The sequence below is a fragment of the Littorina saxatilis genome, linkage group LG2 (genome assembly GCF_037325665.1).
Source record: "Littorina saxatilis isolate snail1 linkage group LG2, US_GU_Lsax_2.0, whole genome shotgun sequence".
Lineage (NCBI taxonomy): Eukaryota > Metazoa > Mollusca > Gastropoda > Littorinimorpha > Littorinidae > Littorina > Littorina saxatilis.
Genome location: NC_090246.1, coordinates 49,956,734 through 49,973,742, shown reverse-complemented (window position 1 = coordinate 49,973,742; position 17,009 = coordinate 49,956,734). Strand labels below are relative to the sequence as shown.

The 17,009-nt window shown below is 40.0% G+C and overlaps 1 protein-coding gene across 1 annotated transcript; it reads left to right on the top strand.

Annotated features, from left to right (window-relative positions):
* Positions 1–1,555: 1,555 nt before the first annotated feature.
* LOC138959150 (uncharacterized) lies at positions 1,556–16,058 on the top strand. The gene is made up of 9 exons (XM_070330518.1): positions 1,556–2,189; positions 4,015–4,184; positions 4,286–4,396; positions 4,860–5,022; positions 5,173–5,310; positions 5,769–5,909; positions 6,217–6,267; positions 8,011–8,212; positions 10,692–16,058. Exons 1-9 carry the CDS (start codon positions 2,076–2,078, stop codon positions 10,838–10,840), a joined length of 1,239 nt encoding a protein of 412 aa, XP_070186619.1. The 5' UTR covers positions 1,556–2,075; the 3' UTR covers positions 10,841–16,058.
* Positions 16,059–17,009: the final 951 nt, after the last annotated feature.

Below are 17,009 nucleotides of genomic sequence, written 5' to 3'. Positions count from 1 at the left end.
TGTGCGCGCAAGGATGCATGTGTACATATCTATCTGTCTGTCTGTCTGTGTATGTTCCTCTGTTTATCTGTCCGTGTATGCATATATGTGTCTATATACGACTCAAAAAACGTGCACCACCAACTCGTGTGTGTATATGCGCGTGTGCATGCAGGCACGCATTTGTGCATGCCTGTGCGTCAGATAAGCCATTGTTACACTTTCAATGGACATCTTTACTTTTTTTTTCGACATAAGGCGAAAATACAACATTTAGTCAAGCTGTCGAACTCAGAGAATGAAACTGAACGCAATGCAATTTTTCAGCAAGACCGTGTACTCGTAGCATCGTCAGTCCACCGCTCGTGGCAAAGGCAGTGAAATTGACAAGAATAGCGGGGTAGTAGTTGCGCTGAGAAGGATAGCACGCTTTTCTGTACCTCTCTTCGTTTTAACTTTCTGAGCGTGTTTTTAATCCAAACATATCATATCCATATGTTTTTGGAATCAGGAACCGACAAGGAATAAGATGCAAGTTTTAATTTAATTTTGATCATAATTTTTATATTGTTAATTTTCAGAGCTTGTTTTTAATCCAAATATAACATATTTATATGTTTTTGGAATCAGGAAATGATGAAGTATAAGATGAACGTAAATTTGGATCGTTTTATAAAAAAAATTTTTTTTTTACTATTTTTAGATTTTTAATGACCAAAATCATTAATTAATTTTTAAGCCACCAAGCTGAAATGCAATACCGAAGTCCGGCCTTCGTCGAAGATTGCTTGGCCAAAATTTCAATCAATTTGATTGAAAAATGATGGCGTTGGTCGTGTACGACACATTTTTATGCAGCTTTCTCATCATCGGCACTGATGTCACCAAGGTCTTTGTTACAAAGAGACTTCGGAAAGTCCGTTCCAGGGACTGGGTGGCCGAGTGGTAACGCACTTGCGCTCGGAAGCGAGAGGTTGCGTGTTCAGGCCTGGGTCAGGCCGCAATTTTCTCCCCCCTTTCCTAACCTAGGTGGTGGGTTCAAGTGCTAGTCTTTCGGATGAGACGAAAAACCGAGGTCCCTTCGTGTACACTACATTGGGGTGTGCACGTTAAAGATCCCACGATTGACAAAAGGGTCTTTCCTGGCAAAATTGTATAGGCATAGATAAAAATGTCCATCAAATACCCGTGGGACTTGGAATAAAGTAAAAAAAATTCCATCTCACACGGCATTAAGTCTCAATGCGCCACTAATAGTCAGAACGTTGACCCTGGGCGTTAAATGGAAGAAGAAGTCAGACCTGGAAAAGCGTCATCACCACAAGCACATTCAATACTGAATCATGCAATGCTGGACACATGAAAATCTAATAATAAAACTAATAATACTGATTAATAATAGAACATTTTTATAGCACTTCTCTACAGCTCGAAGCACTTTACGATGTCGAAGGGGAGGGGGATATAATTATATTAGTACACTTTGCAATAAATGTCACAATAAAAACATGGAAACATATGCATCAATACGTGAATATACAACAAATATATATCAAACGGTACTAAACACAAACAAACGAACATTCAATTTTTCAACAACAACAACAACAACAAATCATTTCGTACATTCCCTGCGCACACAACTAAAAGCCTGGTATAAAGATGAACCCGAAATGCATAATGCTGTTATTAGTTCCGCGGAGTTTTGGGTAGGATGCAGATGGGGGTCAAGGCGGATGCCTGGGTGGTCGCGTGATGTCCACTGCTGTCTAACCATGACGGTGAAGCACGGGCACTTGACACGGGGTGGACGAGACATGTAGGTTGGATGACGTGCTCTCAAGATTGTAGTACACCGTCAAGTGCCTGTGGTCTGGAAGGGAAAGCAATCCCGCGAAGAGGATGCTTAGCGCTATGCGTGCTCCCCCTTGAAACCAGATCGTCTGAAATCTGTCCGTGACTTCCAGATTTTCTAAAAGATGCTCGAAGTTGATCTTTCTGTATCCCTGAAAAATTACGGCAGGAGCTTGAACGGAATATGCGAACGTGTTTATTAGACAAGGAATGAAATATTGTTGATCATCCAGTCATGGACAATGCAATGTTATTTCTTCTCTGCATCTCTCGCACTGAAACTGGAAGCACGTAGTAGAGTTCCTGCTACTGCAACTGCAGGAGTGAGGGGCGATAAAACAAAATTTAAAGCACAGGTACGTATTCTAAGCGTTATTTTTTTTTTGAATTTTGGGATATTGGTTCCTTTATGTGAACGTTTGGCAAATCCAGAATGATAGCGGACATTAGGTGACCGTATTGACTATTTCTGACACACTTGCAATCTTGAACAAAGAAGTGAAACACTCAAAGTCAAACAGCCAAGAGATGTGAAGTTTTACTTTTAGTAATATGATATTCCATGTACTTCGCCCCCATTTAGATTTAGCATTACTCTAGCTGAAGCGTCTCGCTATCATATGTTCCTAACTGATACCCTGATGACAATCATCAAATGCTAAATTGTCATCCAGCATGCACTCCTTGGCTTAATTAATACAAATTAAGTAGAAGTGCAATGCCAAGGCACTGCATACCCCCCGCGAAGGACAAATCCTCTCTCTTTCTCTCTTTCTCTCTTTCTCTCTCTCTCTCTCTCTCTCTCTCTCTCTCTCTCTCTCTCTCTCTCTCTCTTTCTCTCTTACACACACACACACACATACACACACACACACACTAAGTTGACTAACAGTAACACTAACAGTAACACGTGCACAAAATGCACACACACACATCGCGCGAGAGAGAAAGAAGGGATGATGCATGACGTCAAAGCCTTTCGAGGTCATTTTCTTACGCAAGCTTTATCCATAGACTTGAAAACTATGGAATTTCTACCCGGCCAAAGCGGCCTTGGTTGGCGTTTACTCCAAAACTGGGGGAAGCCAAAGCACCCGCCGTATTTAAGTTAGTATGTTCCCAATTTTTGGTGAACTTCCACCCCTAACTGTAGCCGCTGACAGGGCATAAAGAATCATTCTTTATCATGTATTATCGGGATGAGCATTTCTCAAGTCGATTACAGTTTGATCTGCAGGTGCCCTCTTTCTTTCAAAAATATGCACATCAGAGCCAGGATTTGCTGCCAATTATAATTGCTTGCAGTGATCGTAGAGCACGTCCGTGCGCTTGCCCTAACTCATGTAACCCAAGCCAAGCTCACATATATGACCTCAAACAAAAAACATGTGACCTAAGACAAAACACATCAGCCATCACTAAAGGCCAGCAGTCATAATTACCACAACGAATCATAAAATCCAATGGGCACATTTTCGAAAGAAAGGGCACATCATATTGAGCGGACATTTACTTGCAATAGAAGTTTGAATGAACTTTGCAAAGGAATTGAACTACTATTTGTTCTCCAGTTCTGGCTGTTTCGATCTTTCCCTTCAAAAACTACAGAACTGAGAATAGTTTGGTGATACGTACTAGCAGACCATACTTTTTAAACTTTTTGATAACTTTGCCAATTCCCTGATAAAATTGTGTGGACAAAGGGACATGGATAAGGATAACTTAATGATTAACTGATAAACATCACACTTCGTGCATCCCTTCTGCATGCTGTGGCAGTATAGTGTCATTGCCTTGGATTCTGAGTAGTGGAAGGAAACCGCTTGGTCAGTCAAGTCGCTGCTTGGCACATGGAGCTAAATTTAAGGGCTTGGAGGTTTAATTGGGAGCAAGAAGTTTCAGAAGAAGGGGAGGTAGTTGTTGTGGTGTTCTTTCTGTGCATGCCAGTTTGTAAGCCATAGATGCACATAATAGTTTGCTAACTCCTGCCTGTCGTATGATTGTCTATTAAGAAATTAAATTGTGACCCAAACCAAACATCGGATTTCAAACGTTCGATCAATGTAAAATATGCATGGTAGATTTTAAATAGTTTCTTTAACATTTTGACTTGGTTCTTGTGTTAGTTCTGCAACTTCTGAAAAGAAGACCATTAAAGTAAGATTTCTTTTCTCATTCCAGACACTGAACATGGTGAAATGGTATAGGAAGGAGATCATACTGCGACGGCTACGCAACCCATCATTGCGATCTGTGACTCTGATCATGATACTGTTAGTGATTATTTCCAATGAATATCTCATCTACCAGATCCAGAGCTGGAGATGGCCACCTATGCCTGAAACTAGCAGGTAAGAATTAATTAAACCACCCGCCTAATGACAGTATATGAAAAATAAGTCAAATGCAGACCTTTATTGATGCCTTTATTGATGCTTTAAATATTTTGCAGAGATCCAAATGAGGAGCTTGTGATACTTTTCGCCTCAGATCCACAGCTGATCGGGATCCAGGATGAACATGGGTTTCCTGTGGGCGCCATCTCTCGCTGGGATTCTGACAGGTTCGTCTTGCACTTTGGTCTACTAGATGTGTTGGCTGATTTTCTCTTCTTTGAAAGTTTGATCGAATGGTTTCATTAGCTTGACTTAATGATCTTTTATGTGTTTTTTAATTTCATTTAATTTTTTTATTCATCTTCATCAAAAACTCTGGTGAGGATAAAGTACATGATGATGGGGGGGGGGGGGGGGGTGAGGCCTAGAGACCATGAAGAGGGGCGCCTCTGTTTTGCCTAGCTATTTTGATAAACCACACACCAAAATGTCCTCCTTTTTCATCTTGTTCCATTTCAAGCCCTGCACTGTTTTATTTACATGTACACTTCTATTTTATCACATTCACATTGTGCTGGGTGGTTTTTTTCTGAAGTGTTCCTTGGTTTATGTCTACAGTAAATATGATACAGTCCTTAAATATTTGCTTGGTAGCAAGCAATTAATAAACTCCTTATCTTTTTCTTTCAGATTTTTGCGAAAGACATTCTCTCTGGCGTATAGCTACACACAGCCAGACGTGGTGGTGTTTCTTGGTGACCTGATGGATGAGGGAAGCAAGGCACTGCGTTCTGAATACGATTCCTACATGGATCGCTTCCAAGACATTTTTTATCCCAGCCTAAATTCCAAGGTAATCTGGATAAGTCGTGTGTGTGTGTGTGTGTGTGTGTGTGTGTGTGTGTGTGTGTGTGTGTGTGTGTGTGTGTGTGTGTGTGTGTGTGTGTGTGTGTGTGTGTGAATTAATGTGAATTTGAGTTATTATTAATGATTTTTTTTGTAGGTTGTGTACATACCAGGCGACAACGACATTGGTGGGGAAGGATTCGACTTCCGGACCAAGTTCAAAATCAGTCGCTTTGAGCGCCACTTTGAAAATCTCACTGGTGTTGTGAATGTACATTTTATAGATTTTATTAAGGTAAGTGGTTTCTGTTATATGGTATTTATGCGTGTCAAAGGAAAACAGCCAAGAAATGAAAAAAATATGAGGGAATATATGTAGCTTAACTCATAACTTAAATTGTTGTTCACTGTAGAAAATATTCTTTGGGGCAATTAAATTAGTTAGTAAATACTTCATTCCCACGAGTTTTAAGATAACTAACTGAATACCTGAGTAAACCCGTGAAATTAAACACATATGTGTGAATAGGCATTTTAAATTTGTGATAATTTTATGTGTAGCATACATGTAATACAATTTTGTGTGTGTGTGTTATGTGAAACGCATCTAATGTTTGTTTCTTTGGGTGTTGTTTTGTGTGTGTGTGTGTGTGTGTGTGTGTGGTAGTTATGTTTTGCTTCTTTGGGTGTTTTGTGTGTGTGTGTGTTTTTTCTTTGTCCTTTCATTTGACGGCATGATGTTGTTTTCTGCAGCTTGACTTCCGCACTCAGTACGATTCCTTCACTGTCAAGAAACAGGATGTGAGCGGCATGACGCAGAAGCTCACGGCACCAGTACGCATCATTGTCAACCATGAGCCAGTCGTGTCGCAGCTCAAGATGCTCGTCTACCCTGTAAGCTTTTTGTGGTTGACCATGTGCCTTGTTAGGAAACATGGAAAAGGGGGTGCTGGTAGTAGTGCTGAAGGGGTCGATATTTTGTCTCTTCTACCCTTGAAGAGGCGAGGATGTAGCTCAATCAGTCAGAAGCACACTGGCTTTATAACCAGTTCTTGACCGTCGGCATGGCTTTAAAGTCATAGCCGAAAGTGCAAGTGTCCAGCTAGTGTTGGGTTCGAGGTCTGTGATTACTTCTCTGTCTTTGCTAAAGCTCTTATTAGTTCACTTTGTCCTGTTAACTATTATCCCTTGTTATTTGCAGTTGCTGAAGCTGGTGCAGCCAAATCTGATATTTTCAGGACACTGGCATGAGGTAATTGCACTCCTTAGTCTTCTTTTTATTTTTTCATTTGTAAAGCGGGCCAACAACCATTCTACAACAATTAGTTGTACACATATTTTCTACATTTTACAGAGGGTATGAGAACAAAGCCAGGACATTTCTTACAATTCAGAGTGTGGTATATGTATATGAATTAAAGGCACAGTAAGCCTCCCGTAAACCATCACAGAGCTCCCCGAGCGTCTAAATACAGTACAAGCATACTTCCATTTGAACGCTCACCGAACGGGAACATCCTGGCTGCTTTCTGTCGAGCGTGAGACATTTTCAAAGAATTTATTTTCGTAGACTTGTTCCGTTAACAACAACGGCGCCTCGTTTTTGCGCTAGACCTAACTTTTAAAATCTAAATAATAAATTGACAGCTTGTTACACAAAGATTCTTTAATCATAAAAGAATTCGTTTTTCATCAAGACAAGATCAGAACAATTCGAAGTTGTGAAAGTTTAAAAAAAGAAAAGCCCGGAAGCAGGGTCACGCAAGGGTCGTAGCAGACGACGGCCGGTTTATCAGTGCAAATCGGCGTTCCTCTCAACAGTCAAAAGGCATCGCTAGAGTTCTTGTGAACCACAGCCGTTGTTTCGTGCATAAAAAAAACGTGCTATTGTAGATAAGCTCACGTCGAGTCGCATTCAAATGACTAACTATGACGACTGCATTGTGAAAAGGGAAAACTGGATCACACGGGTTCACGATGGCTCAGGGGTAAGATAAACCACGCAAAAATAAATTCTTTGAAAATTGTTCGCTCTTTACGGAGGGCACCTAGGATGTTCTCAATTGGTGAGTGTTTAAATGAAATGGTGTTTGTACTGTGTGTAAAAGCCTGACCGTATCTGTGATGGTTTACGGGAGGCTTACTCTGCCTTTAAACGCAGACATCAAAGTGTGAAATAAGTTTGACATTCAAGAGCTATTGTGGATTCTGATCATTCCAAGCAAGGAGAGAGGATGAAACTGGGGAAGGGGCAGTAAAATAATCACATCTCAGGCACCATGAATGCGGAAAATATTTATCTCGATTTTCAATTGCCTGTACTGACGCATTTACTTTTCATCAAGGGGCATAATTGAGCAAGGAATGTTGTTTGCTTGTCGCAATCTGTCTCCTACCATTTTAACGCTGTGAAGGCGTTCACCAATGCATGTCGGAGCAAGGTTTGGTGCTGAATGGAGCTATTTTCCCAACGTCTAATGTCTACGTCTGCACTTTTTGTGGAACTATTTTAGGATTTGCGCCATATAATTATGACCAGACAATTTTCGTCCGCGAAAAACACGTCTTCTTGCGCTGCGTTCAAGACGGAAAAGGAAGTTGGGAGGTTTAACTCCCTTGAATTATCGTAGGTTTGACTTTCTACAGAAAAGTGACCAAATTATCTTTTCTGATTGTCTTACGGAGGTCTCAGCCGAACCAGGTCATAGCCAAATTTAAGTAAAGACTTAAATTGTTGTATCCTCATTATTACATGTATTATTATTACTCACACAATTGAATACCGTCAAACCTGTCTATAACGACCACCCAAGGGACAAGGTAGAAGTGGTTGTTATAGACAGGTGCTTGTCTTGGAAAGTTGAATTATATATAGGGGAAAAAAGCTTGTTGGAGATCGTTTTCGGTGGTCATTGTGGGCAGGACAGGGGGTCGTTATCAAGAGGTATATCACCAGGGCAGGTTCGATGTTATTTGGTGGTTTCTGTTGTTCCAGTCATTTCACTATGTGTGTGAGACCTGCCTGTCGAGCAACGCAGACAGTGGACACTGGCCGGTACACATGAGAGACCTACGCAAACTGCAAGGATGGACAGAGGCCGATTTCACCAATCTTATCTCCCTCAATGAGTTCATGGTCCCGACATGCAGCTACCGCATGGGCACCAAAACCATCGGCTATGGTGTGGCTGTTGTCAGTAAGTACACATTGTTGCAGGTCTGCTAGTACAGTGGACCCCCCCCTTTCTTAAGACTTCCCCCTTAGTTTTTACATTCAGTCAAGTTTTGACTAAATGTTTTAACATAGAGGGGGGAATCGAGACGAGGGTCGTGGTGTATGTGTGTGTGTGTGTGTGTGCGTGTGTGTGTGTGTGTGTATGTGTGTGTGTGTAGAGCGATTCAGACTAAACTACTGGGCCGATCTTTATGAAATTTGACATGAGAGTTCCTGGGTATGATATCCCCGGACGTTTTTTTCTTTTTTTCGATAAAATTATCTTTGATGACGTCATATCCGGCTTTATGTAAAAGTTGAGGCGGATCTGTCACACCCTCATTTTTCAATTAAATTGATTGAAATTTTGGCAAAGCAATCTTCGACGAAGGCCGGGGTTTGGTATTGTATTTCGGCTTGGTGTCTTAAAAACTAATGAGTGACTTTGGTCATTAAAAATCGGAAACTTGTAATTAAAATTATTTTTTTATTAAACGATCCAAAAACAATTTCATCTTATTCTTCGTCATTTTCTGATTCCAAAAACATATACATATGTTATATTTGGATTAAAAACAAGCTCTGAAAATTAAAAATATAAAAATTATGATCAAAATTAAATTTCCGAAATCGTTTTAAAAACTATTTCATCTTATTCCTTGTCGGTTCCTGATTCCAAAAACATATAGATATGATATGTTTGGATTAAAAACACGCTCAGAAAGTTAAAACGAAGAGAGGTACAGTAAAGCGTGCTATGAAGCACAGCGCAATCGCTACAGCGCCAAACAGGCTCGTCACTTTCACTGCCTTTTGCACTAGCGGCGGACTACGTTCAGTTTCATTCTGTGAGTTCCACAGCTTGACTAAATGTAGTAGTTTTGTTTTACGCGACTTGTTTACATTTTCTGTTCATAATCTCTGTAAATTTACCCTGGTTTTAAGACTCCCTCCTTTTTAAGACCCAATTTCTCCGATTTTTAGGTCTTAAAAGGGGGGTTCCACTGTACACCTGAATTACATTTGACAAGGAGTCTGCTATATTTTTTGCTACAAATGTGTATAGTATGGGGGGGGCCCGGGTAGCTCAGGTGGTAGAGCACTGGACTTGTGATCGAAAGGTCGCTGGTTCGAATCCGGGCCGGGACGGACACGGGTCAACTTTATGTGCAGACCCAGAGACGGTATCCATCTCCCACCCCCGTGTCACCACAGTGGCACGTTAAAGATCTTGGTCATTCTACCATAAGTGCAGATGGCTGATACCAGCTAAACACGCATACATCAAAAGCCGTGAGGGCGTAAAAACTCGAATCGTATAAACCAATTCATGTCCAATATAGGCAATTAAGACCTGACGGACAATAAGCCCCTTAAAATTTACTTACGTATAGTATGGGGGTTATTTTCAGAGCTGTGTACCAGTGGAAACCATGTTACAAAGGAGATATTCCTTTATTTAACTGAAACATTTTAACCATACAAATGGATTTCATTAATAAATATTGGTTCCATATTTAGCCTTGGCTGGCATTTTATTTGTCTACGTTCAGTGAATGACAAGCATTTCAAAGTACATCACTTGCGAAACATGGAAACCAGAGGATGTGACATGGATTGTAATACAGTGTACTGGCAATTATAAATTTAAAAAAGACCAAAAAAAGTATGCTATGTTTTTTGTTAAATGTCTGCATCATTATCTTACTGGAGTATAAATAAACAAGTAAAGAGAATACATTCTAGTTGCCATTTAATAAAGGGTAAATATCATTTAAAGGACTTCCTCCGAAAACGGCGTATGGCTGCCTAAATGGCGGTGTAAAAAACGGTCATACACATAAAATTCCACTCGTGCAAAAAACACGAGTGTACGTCGGAGTTTCAGCCCACGAACGCAGAAGAAGAAGATTTAAAGGACTGAGAATGCATGTCACAAAATGGTACCCAGCAGTGAAGAATAGCCCATATGTCTGCTTTATTTTCTGTTCTTTTTTTCTTTCTTAGTTACCTTCTTTCTTCCTTTTTCTCTTTCTTTCTTTCTTTCTTTCTTTCTTCCTTTTGAGAGGGTGAGAAGTGTTTGTGTTTGAAGCGACACACATTGTGCGTGAGCTACTAACATTTTTTGCTAATTACAGAGGACCATAACTAGTTCATGATTAGCAACGTCATTAAAGATTTTGAGTGATCTACTCAAGCCATGGGTTTTAGATGTACAGTGGAACCCCCTCTTTACGACCTCAAACAAATCTGAGAAAATCAGGTCTTTGAAAGGAGGGAGGCTTAAAATGGAAGTACATTCAAAGAAGTTATGTACAGAAAATCTGAAAAAATAAGGTCTTAAAACTAAAAGGGAGGGAGTCTTAAATTGAGGGGTCTTAAAAGGGGGGTTCCACTGTATAGTAATACTTTGTGGCAGATTTGTGCGAATTTGGAACTGCACATCATACCTTTTGTTTCAGAGAAATCAGGGTCCATGCAGTACACCGTCTTGTGGCTTCCTCACCGTTACACCCAGCTCTACGGCTACCTCGTTTCTCTCATCGTTATACTCTTCATCGTCTTCATTCTTTACATCTTTGTCTACGTGAACAAGACTCATAGAAGATGATATTTCACACACAAGATTTCTTCTGCTGAGTTGACGGCCATGACCTCTCCGTTCAAGACTATCAAAAGCATTCCATGACCAGTAATTAGATGCAGGCCAGCATACAACAAGCACATTGTGTCAACAAGCCAGTGAAGGTTATGACTTGGGTCATATCCTTTACAGCATTTGAAAGGGCTTTTTCAAGAGAGTATGCAGGTTGGCAGTTGGGATTTTATTTTCAATACCGTGGCAGGGGCTCACATCCATGAGAGGTGGCATAGGACAAATGTCCTGGACAATGTAAAAGTAATAGGACATTGTCTAGAACAAAAATAAATCAATAGGATCAATTTTTTTAACGAAAATTTAATCAAACTTGACTAGTTTCTTGTCACAAAGGTAACAGAACATATAAAATCCTTTTCTTGAGCGACGGTTTCATCTGGCTCTGGCTGCTCGGAGGCCGGAGGGAGCTCAGTTTCAGTGGCACTAGCAGCTGATGAGGGAAGAGATTTGAAGTAAAAACTGGCCTTTTTCTGGCACCAATTTTCGTTTTGGCGGCATGTCGCTTTTTCGAAGAGAAAAAAGGTGCCAAGGGAGGCAACTGTCAACCGGAAAACGCCAAGGGAGGCAACTGTCAACCGGCTTGGATCATTCAGAGTTGCAACCCTTGGAAGCTCTTCTCTATACAAGGCACATACAGTCTCCCCAAGTTTCGTCTGCTTGTAGAGACACATCGCTTCACAAAACAAACTACTGTAAATTGGAAAGTACTGACTATGTCCGGATCAAATGAAAGCAGTATCGGACAATGACCACTTTGTGACAAAAACAATAGGACATATTATGTCCTCTTGCATGAAAAATGTATAGGACATTTGTAAAAATTATCCGTGTATGTCCGATGTCCAACGTGGATGTGAGCCCCTGCCGTGGTGGTACTTCACCAACTTCAGCAAGGTGGATACTTTGACATGAGATGTTGTCAGCCTGCGCCAGGTTAATCTCAGTTCAGTAGCTGATGATTGAATCAACAAAAAAGGGATCAAAATTGTGCTTTATTGTGGTGAACACGTGTGTACAAGTGTGATTGTGGTCCAAAATATATTCCTTTCTGTGAAATCATTACAACTTTTACAAATCATGCACCCAAGCATTTTGATTTTATATGAGCTCCTTTTCACTTGAATATATACCACAAAGTGACAAGTCAGCTGTTTGGCTGCTTCCTATGCAAAGCAGGTCATTTTCATTGATTTTGGTTGTGATTTTCAGTGATGAAAGCATGATTATTTTGGGTTTTCATGCTTTTCACAGGCCTTACCTTGTTTAGTTTAACGTTTACACTCATCTTGTTCTTGTTGTGCGTGTGTCTGTGTCTTTTGTTTGAAATAACAATCATGCAAACCTTTCCTGGTGACCACCTCTCGTAAACGACCGCCCGAAATGATCCCCGACAAGTTTTGTTCTGTATAATTCACCCTTCTGTAATGACCATTTTTAGTGGGTGCCTTGAGTGGATGTTATAGATAGGTTTGACTGTATATGTAGTCTAAACAACAAAGTGACTGTAGTGATATATGTAACAAGTGTTTAAATTTGAGGAACAAATAATCTTCAACGATTTCCAGTTTACCAGACGAGTCTCTGTGCCATACTTGGTTTATATGTGGGAACCGTTTTCACTTTAAACGTTTGACAGGTAAAGGACCAGCTTTCTGCATTCCTGAAATGTGCTAAATATTCTAATTAAACAGAGGATTTAAAAACGAATTCTATGAGATGTGAGACAAGAGATAATCACCTGTACTTATCTCAGGTTCTGTTTCTTTTGGTGCTGTTTTATAGACTGATTGAATGAGTGATTAATTGATTTTTGGCTCACGTAAGTGTAGCCTATGCGATCGTAACTTTGTCTGTCTGTGCGTGCGTGCATGCGTATGTGCGTGCGTGTGTATGTCTGTGGTAGAAACTCTAACATTTGAAGACGTCACATTACATTGACGTCACATTATGACGTAAGAGGGTTAGACGTCACGCGAAGGAAGTACTGAAAGTCTCGGTCATTATTATTTTGAGCGGGCCGAGACTAGTTGGCAGTCGTGTCCTACATGCAGACAGACAGATCTAGATCTAGTGTCTCGCTTTCTTGCACAGTTTCACCTATGCTCTTTCTCTGTGTGTGTGTGTGTGTGTGTGTGTGTGTGTGTGTGTGTGTGTGTGTGTTTGTGTGTGTGTGACGGAGTGATTGAGTTTGTGTTACTGTTTATTGATTTTATTACGTGTTTTCTCAAAATAGATTGATCTTGTTTTAGAGAGATTTAACAGTTTGGGGGATGAGAGGTTAAGAAGTTAATATGAGAAGTTGTATCTGCTGTCCATCAGCAAAACACTTGATGGGAAACGTGTCATTTGAGTGAGAACATGCTGAATGTGGTAATGGATTTGCTGTAACTATTTAAAATGTAAAGATGTTCACATCATTGGGGTGTGCACGTTAAAGATCCCACGATTGACAAAAGGGTCTTTCCTGGCAAAATTGTATAGGCATAGATAAAAAACGTCCACCAAAATACCCGTGTGACTTGGAATAATAGGCCGTGAAAAGTAGGATATGCGCCGAAATGGCTGCGATCTGCTGGTCGATGTGAATGCGTGATGTATTGTGTAAAAAATTCCATCTCACACGGCATAAATAGATCCCTGCGCCTTGAGTCCGAGTCTGGAGATACGCGCGCGATATAAGACTTCATATATAACAACATACTTGGTTGTGATATACAACTGTGTCGTACACTGAAGTACTGTGGAACCCCTCTTTAATGACCTCCAAAAATCTGAGAAAATCAGGCCTTAAAAAAGGAGAAAGTTTTAATGAGGGGCTAAATTTACAGAGGTAGTAATAAACATACAATCTTAGAAAATCAATCCCCCCGCTGGTTAGGGGGAAGAATTTACCCGATGCTCCCCAGCATGTCGTCAGAGGCGACTAACGGATTCTGTTTCTCCTTTAACTCTTACCAGTTCGCTCCCTTACCCATCGTAAGCAAGCTTACGATGCCCCCCCCTGTAGTTTTCCACTGACCAATTATCTAATTATAAAAAAAAATTGGTTATTTTACATTGGATGGGTTGGACAGTGGATAAACTCATATGTTAGACACACTTTATGACAGAAACAAGCTGGGTTTTTGTTTTAAGTTAGTTATAGGAATGCATTATTAGGCCAAAAAAATAAATAGTCTGTTAACGGTAATATAGGCCCAAAAAATAGGGTCGGTAGGTCGGGATTTTCTTTCTTTTTTTTCTTTTTTTTTTTCTTCTTCTTCCAAAAAACATATTTTTAAGTTATTTTGCCAAAAAACAGACTTTTTTTTTTTTTTTTTTTCCTCTCCAAAAAACCATATTTTAAAGTTATTTTGCCCAAAAACAAAGGTGTTTTTTTTTTTTTTTTTTTTTCCCCTCCAAATGCCCCCCAAAAAAGTCTGGGGTCGCGCGAAAAAATAGGATCGGTCGGGATACCGTAAACAGACTATTTTTTGTGTGTGCCTTAGGCATGCGTATGTCATGAAACGTCCAACTTTGAAATTTGGGTGGGGGTATTCAGGTGACAATAACTTTTTTGTTTATCAGCAAAACTCAATAAAACTTTGCTATGTTATGTAAAATGAATGCCAAAACAGACTAGTTAGCAGCATATCTAAAATAAACTGAACACAAAAAAAATGTCTTCTTTGTGTTTGTCACGTGTTCCAAAAAATGGGCGTACAAATTTCAACAAAAATCATGTTGTCACCCCCATAACCTTTTTTACTTTTAAAGATAGCACAATTCTCTTTGCAAATATGAAAAGCTTATTCATTTTCCTTTCATTTGATATATAACTTTCTATATTTCATTTAGAATATGACCCCAGATAGCCACTCGGCAAGTAGGCACCAACAGCACTGTAAAATATGTCCTAAAACCCCCGAACTGGTAAGAGTTAACCCTTGTTGAGTGTTTCTTGTATAGAATATAGTCAATGTTTGTCAAGATTTTAGTAAAGCAGTATGTAAGAAATGTTAAGTCCTTTGTACTGGAAACTTGCATTCTCCCAGTAATGTAATACATTGTACTACGTTGCAAGCCCCTGGAGCAATTTTTTTATTAGTGCTTTTTGTGAACAAGAAACAATTAACAAGTGGCTCTATCCAATCTCCCCCCCCTTTCCCCGTCGCGATATAACCTTCGTGGTTGAAAACGACGTTAAACACCAAATAAAGAAAGAAATCTGAGAAAATCAGGCCTTAAAAAAGGAGAAAGTTTTAATGAGGGGCTAAATTTACAGAGGTAGTAATAAACATACAATCTTAGAAAAGAGAGTCTTAAATAGGAGGTTCTTGAAAGGGGGTTTCCACTGGAACACAGTGGTACCTGCGATGTGAGACCCCTTCGATGAGAGGACACATCCCATGAAAGGACACCTTCTGGTGTCCCTCTGTCTATTACTGGGTATCTACTGAAACATACCTGTCAGGAAAGGTCGCCTGCAATGCAGGGACACTTTTTGCTAGTCCCAAGGGTGTCCTTTTTATTGCAGGCAAAACTTCTACCTTTGCTGCTTAGAAGACAGACATCTGATGGTGAACTATTCTTCCTGACTGATAGATTATTGGTAAAAGCTTTTGGTCTGCAGTGCATGTGAATGAGCTTACAGGCTGCAAGAAGTGCACATTTTTTCAGTTTTAGTGCAATAATGCTTAGCGGTAGCGAAAGTTTTTTTGTTGGTTAGGTTTGATGGGTCAGTGTTTGTGTGTGTGCGTACATGTGTGTGTGTGTGTGTGTGTGTGTGTGCACGTTCATCTGTGTGTGCGTGCATGCTTGTGTGTGTGTGTGTTTAATTGTAATGTAAAGGTAATGATGTTTGATTAGTTTCAGACCACACCACCCTTAGCTGCCACTTAGCCTATTACATCTCTCGTTCAGTATGAATACATAAGCACACTCTAAACCCACTTTTCTCCTATCTTCCAGTTTTGTTTTATTTTCAGGGAAAAAATGCATTTGTAAGCTGTCTGTCAGCGATCAAACGCAGTGCAATATGTACGTAGTAATCCCTTTTTATGTTTGTTTTAAAGATTAGAATTGTGGACCAGTATATTTTGTGAGGCATTATTTACACAAGATCTTTCCCAAAAGGATCGAATGGAAGGACCAGAAATTTTAAATGAAAAATAAACGAGTATATGTACAATAGGATTGTTGCTGTATTTGTTTGCTTGACTGTTGTTTGAATTTGTTCCCCATCATGTATGTTGGTGCATTATGAGCAATAATCTGTGTTGTTAAAATTTCACATTGGGAGTGTTATGTACACACACACACACACACACACACACACACATCCACTTTCTCTCTCTCTTTCTCTTTCTCTTGACAAAAAGTTAAAAAATTATAAATCATACATGTACTTTTATTGTGTTTCTGATCTGGTTTCTGCATCCACAATCACCATAGGAATCGCATCAGAAAAGAATAAAATAATGCACACAATTAAACAGTTGAAAGAGATAGTTAAGGAGGATAGAGAGCATCTAAGAAGTAAGATGTATGTTTTAGATACATCGGGTTTATTGATGCGGCTAGAATATCAGCATACACCTTCATAATTATTACATGTACCAATAACTGCTGTAAATTTGAAGAAGCAGATACTTCTTCTTCTTCTGCGTTCGTGGGCTGAAACTCCCACGTACATTCGTGTTTTTTGCACGAGTGGAATTTTACGTGTATGACCGTTTTTTACCCCACCATTTAGGCAGCCATACGCCGTTTAAGCAGATACAATTTCAGTGACTGTCCAAACAATTTGGCAAGCATGAAAAGAAAGAAGGAATTGTGGAAATGACACTTCTGACACTCTCTCTCTCTCTCTCTCTCTCTCTCTCTCTCTCTCTCTCTTACACACACACACACACACACACACACACACACTCCTCTTTTCTTACACCACTCCCACCTCAACTGCTTTTGAGTCTATCTGGTGTACGTACACACACACACACAGGTACAGTATTATGCACACACACTGAGAGGCAGATAGTGTGTTAGTGCGTGTGCCAGTGTGTTAGAAAGTGAGTATGTGTGTGTTTGCAATTTTGAGGGGGGGGGGGGGGGGGGGGATAGAAATGTATTAATAGGTTTT